The sequence below is a fragment of the Amborella trichopoda genome, chromosome 2 (genome assembly GCF_054954075.1).
Source record: "Amborella trichopoda isolate Santa Cruz 75 chromosome 2, AtrichopodaSantaCruz75HAP2 v2.0, whole genome shotgun sequence".
In the NCBI taxonomy this organism is placed as follows: Eukaryota; Viridiplantae; Streptophyta; class Magnoliopsida; order Amborellales; family Amborellaceae; genus Amborella; species Amborella trichopoda.
Genome location: NC_142337.1, coordinates 21,182,837 through 21,188,239, shown reverse-complemented (window position 1 = coordinate 21,188,239; position 5,403 = coordinate 21,182,837). Strand labels below are relative to the sequence as shown.

At 34.1% G+C, this 5,403-nt stretch overlaps 1 protein-coding gene across 2 annotated transcripts; it reads right to left on the bottom strand.

Annotated features, from left to right (window-relative positions):
• Positions 1-999: 999 nt before the first annotated feature.
• Positions 1,000-5,109, bottom strand: LOC110007784 (hypothetical protein). Of its 2 annotated transcripts, none has more exons than XM_020670983.2 (5): positions 4,896-5,109; positions 4,572-4,793; positions 4,250-4,340; positions 3,899-4,076; positions 1,000-1,541 (listed from the first exon to the last, which is right to left on the bottom strand). In XM_020670983.2, exons 2-5 carry the CDS (start codon positions 4,686-4,688, stop codon positions 1,451-1,453), a joined length of 477 nt encoding a protein of 158 aa, XP_020526642.1. In that variant the 5' UTR covers positions 4,689-4,793; positions 4,896-5,109; the 3' UTR covers positions 1,000-1,450. The 2 variants fall into 2 exon arrangements, with proteins under 2 accessions (XP_020526642.1, XP_020526641.1); XM_020670982.2 differs by having other exon boundaries at positions 4,572-4,739.
• Between the last annotated feature and the right edge of the window lie 294 nt (positions 5,110-5,403).

Sequence of the window (5,403 nt, the reverse complement as noted above, 5' to 3'; positions counted from 1 at the left end):
GGGGTGATTCCATCAGTTATCTAAACATTGATAAATTAATTTTGTTTCAAATTTGGGCTCCTACTAGGCAGCTGAATAAAACTTAAGGGCGTATGTCATAGCTATAACTTATAATGCCATGAGTTGGAAGTTCTAGTTAACTGCGACAGTTTTTTTCTAACACACCAAATGCTCTCTCTCTAGCTCCTCCCTCTCTAAATGTTCTCTCTCTAGTTTATGCCCCTTTCTCTCTCTAACTCTCTCTAACTCCAGTACTTATTTCTCACTATACTTTATCTCAATGCTAAGAAAATTGACTCAACCAAGGTACTCGGATCTTGTCTGAGGCGAATTTTTTGGCCAAGTCTAAATAACTCGGCCAAGTTCAAAAAAATGGAATAACAAAAAAAAGAATGATATATTTAATAAGATATTTTTAATAAAATAAAAAAGGTCTAAATTTTATAAAAAAGTTGGGATTATGCCCCGATGGGATTCTAACCTTCAACGTGAGACTTCTAGGTCGTGTACAACAGCCAAAACACCAACCTTACCACATACGATTCGGAGATGGATATATAGCTCAAATCGGTACATGGTACTCTACCTCCTCGCCAATAGGCCAAGGTCAAATAACTCAGCCGAATCCGAGTCTCTTCGGCCAATTCCAAAAACAGTACCCTATCTCCTTATTTCTTCCCTCAAACTATATCCATTCTTTCTCTATCTCTAGATCCATTCTCTCTAATCGTGTCCTTTTTCTCTCTAACTTTTCTCTAATTTGTCCAATTAGTTCCTTTTTTTTATTTGACCATGTCCTTTTTTCTCTCTAAGTGCGCCCTTTGACTCTTAACATCTCGCTCACTCTCATAGATTTTCTGTCCTTTAGTGCTCTCTCGTTAATTACTCTGTTGACGATGCAAGTATGCACACATAAAATACAGTGTATGTATCCTCTTGAATTGAAATTTCCAAGTCCGAACCATGCAAAAACTCCAAACCGAAAGCCCATCACACATATCCACAATAGGACCGGCACATCCATGATATTCCCTTTATTCTTGCTCCCATGAAACTTTACAAGTTAAGAGAGAGGGCAGGTGCCCTCCATTTACAGTGCACATGCAATGCAGCAACCGCATGGAGGAAAGGAAAAGAATTACATCACACTCCCTGCCAAAAGCTAACTCCTCATTCCCCAAATCAATTAAAGCTGTGGAACTCACAAAAAAAAAACTATAAAAATGAAAAAGAAAGCCACAGATCCTGTCGCTTCAATATTCCATATGCTCACCATTGCGTCCATTCTTGTCCTCATTAGAGCAAAAGAGTGTAAGAAAGCAAATTTTACAAAGAACTCTCTCTCTCTCTCTCTCTCTCTCTCAATTTTAAAAAGCTCTCTCTCTCTCTCTCTCTCTAAATTTTAAAAAGCTCCCTCTCTCTCTCTATGATCGAATCATTTGGTATGGAATTAGTTTGATGTTATCTGTGACTCATCCCCTGTATTAATCTTGCTCATTGCTAGAGTGAAGTATATGAGTATTATAGTCCCCATACTTGACCTGAGAACCACAAGAGAGAACCAAATGAGCCATGGGTTAAATTCTTAAGTACAAACAAGTAATTAACTAAAATTTGAACTGAGCCTCAAAAACCAAATTGTTTGAACAATGTGCACATCCAAATTTTATTATAACATGTAATTTTGGTATAATATTTTTTTAGATTGGCCTGAAAATTTATTTTCATCTTTTTATTATAAAATTTTAAACTTCAAAAACCATTGAAATCTAGTAGATCTATAAACATATGAAAATCTTGAAAATAGACAGTCTAGATAATATGTGGCAAACTGCACTATTTTGGGGTCTAGAATATTTATTTATTTGTTTATTTATATATACAGCTCGATATCAAGATGATCAAGTAGAGAGTTTTCCAACATTAAACCATCCTTGTCTCGATGGAATTTTGAGGTGCATTAATTCTACATTTTAAGGGTGCAACCTTACGTAAATTTTTTCCAAAATCAAAATGGAGCTAAATCAAGGCAAATATTAAAATTTAGGGAAATTATATACTTTAATGTTTGGACTGTTGGAAATAAATCCTAAATTTTTTAAAACCTCATTCATATCTTTTTTTGGGTGAGTAGACAAAAATAGCCTTCATAATAGTCATCAAACCATGAATTTTGGTAAAAAAAAAATACGAAGAGTAAAGAAAGGGACATGGATGAGGTATAGAAAAATTTGAGGTTTATTTTTGATAATCCAAAAATTAAAGTATATTTTTTATAATTTTCCTAAGTTTAAAAGGCATAAAAACCAGTATAATCCACAATTTAACTTTCTTGGGATTGAATTTGATGGAAATTAATCTGAAAACTCTTAGGATCAATAGACAAAATTTAAAATGGCAACTGATCATAGCCATCCATAGAACATAAGTAATCTGAAATTGGATGCAACAAGTAAGAAGGTCATAATGTTGTAATTTTTTTAAGATTAATGTGTTCTTCTAATGAGGAATTAAATATGGAAAGAAAAAAAAAAGTATCAATGGTCTAGAACGGATGAATGCCATTAACGATTGACATTTAATTACGTTATTATCTACGTAGTTATACAATACATTATGTACTTTCTATATATATATATATTAATGAAAAGTATAGAATGAGACCATTTATCTTTGGTACAAGATAGTCATATTAATCTTGATCATGAAAGTGGGTGGCTGTCATTATTTCATTGATCATGCTCAGACTTAAAAAGAAATTTTCTCAAACTTTTTGATACATCCAAACTATCAAATTTCAGATTGGATGGTTATAAATAATTGTAACCACTTTGTATCAAAGGTTAATGGTCTCATTGTATACAATCCAATATATTAAACTCAAATAGATAAAATCATGAAATCGTTCATCAATAAATTGCAAAAAAGGAATAAACGTGTTCCACTTTTTTAAAGAAACGAAACTGTTGACAATCCCCAAAAAAATCTCCCATTAATTAACTCAATTAAGTGAAAATACTTCCTCTTCACTAGGGAGGATACTATTGAAAATCACATACTATAGATATTTTTTGGATCTCAAATTTTGGGGACTTTGCAACTCATAAAATAATCTTGAGCAAAAAAAAATTCCAAAATAAACTCTTTATGTATTAAAAAAATACTTATACTTCAAGATTGAATAGAGACTATTGCGAAGGACTCGATTTCAGTGTTACAAAACTTAGAATTCCAACTTTCTTTACAAACTAATCATCTAATAATTATTATGTGTTTCTCCCATTAATTAACTCAATTAAGTGAAAATATTTCCTCTTCATTAGGGGGGATACTATTGAAAATCACATACTATAGATATTTTTTGGATCTCAAATTTTGGGGACTTTGCAATTCATAGAATAATCTTGACCAAAAAAAATTCCAAAATAAACTCTCTATGTACTAAAAAATACTAATACCTTAATATTGAATAGAGATTATTGTGAAGGGCTCGATTTCAATGTTACAAAACTTAGAATTCTAATTTTCTTTAAAAAATAATCATCTAGTAATTATTATGTGTTTCTTAAAATTTTAAACCAAAAAAACTTAGGATTATATAATATGTGTATGATACCATTTATTTTTATTACAAAGAGGCCACAATTATTCTTAACGATTAAATGTCAAATTAAATGGCTCTATGTGTATCATAAAGTTTGAAAAATTATTTTGAGCGTTGAGTCTAGCCAATAACACTCTTAACAACCACTCGATATAAAATCTGATGGACAAGAATATTTGCGGCCTTTTGTAATAAAAGTAAATAGCCTCTTTATATATATTTCTTACAAATTTGTGGAAGTAGGTGTTTTGAGAAGATGTGCAGTATCCTCTCTAGAGAGCATAAGAGACTCACAGAGTGGCGAAGATGAGAACGATCCTCCTTGGATCGAGCCACGTAGACCGCCTCAAGCGCCTGCACCTGCTATTGCTGCTTTCTCTCTCTAAAACAGAGGGCGAGTTGCAGGAGCCGTTGATGGGCACCATCACTGATTTCTCAGGATTCATACTACTACTGTTCTCATACAACAAACCTGCAATTTTAGAGAGAGAGAGACTTAGGGTAAGTACCCAGAATTCAAAAGAAACTGGAGAGTGGGCATAGAATTTTAGGGAGAGAGAAATTTAGAAACCAATAGGTGACTAAATGAAGAGAAAGATTTGGAGAAAGAGAAAAAGTAATAAGAATCCACGGAAAGTGTGATACCTTTTGTTGCCGCTATTGCAACTTCCACAATTTCTCTTTCAACTGCTTTCTTTTCGGCACGATTACAAGAACCTTTTCTTGAGATATTTCTCTGCAAAAAGCTATGATTTCAGAAAAACACCCAAAACAAATATCATGTCTCTCTAAAACACTGACGATGTTTGCTTCTCTCCCGTGCAATTCTAAAACCCATCAAAATTTTCCATTCTTCTGTTCAATTTGAGTCATACTACTGTTACATCGACCGATCAAGCACAACCCCAATACCTGAAGTAATTCATTCGAGAATTTGAGAATCACAAAGAGGAGTGAGAGCAAAAACCTTGGGGCTCCCTGCAAAATCTTTATCCGCTAGCTGAGTAAGGCTTTCGACGTCGAGTATAACGCTCCCTGATCTCTCGCACCTCTTCAATGTCCCTTCTTGCTCTGAAACCGCCATTAATTCTTCTGAAGAAGGCTCGCAAGAATGACTCACAGATAACTCATGGCTCTGTAAAACAAGAAACAGGCAGTCCACATGATCAACACTCTTTCATTTTCCCACCTAAAAAAACAACCACAAACAGTCGCCAATTCAGTTGCACAGTAGAATTAAAAAACACTCCATTTCTTGAAACTGAAAAAACACTTCACAGATGGTACCAACCTGTTTCGTGAATTCCCCCATATTTTTTAATCGTATTTAAAGCTTTCTTCCCCCTTCCCACGCAGAGAGAGATGGGTTACAAGTGAAGCGGAGATTCCAAAGGTCACGCTGGTTAGAATTTAGAGAGAGAAATTTTTTTGGACGAATATTAGAGAGAGAATTTGCGTGCAATACTCGCTCTTTTCTTTTGCCTCGAATTAAATTAGCAGCAAGCAAGTCAAAAAGCCCACTGTCAAAATCCTTTATATAAATTTGAAAATAGGACACACATAGGAGCCTTTAATGACCTTCCTTTTTAATATTTCTCAAAATGTCCCATCTTATTTACTGGAATATTTCGTTTTGTAAAATATGGAATCGGGCCCGGGGTAGGCATCGATGCACCCGGTTTAGCATGAAACATTTCCGAATTTGATTAGGTTAAAATCATGAGTTTTTTAACAATGGTGATCCGGATCGAAAGCGGTTAATATAGATCGTGACTTGAGGGGCCAGCTTGGATCCCCCA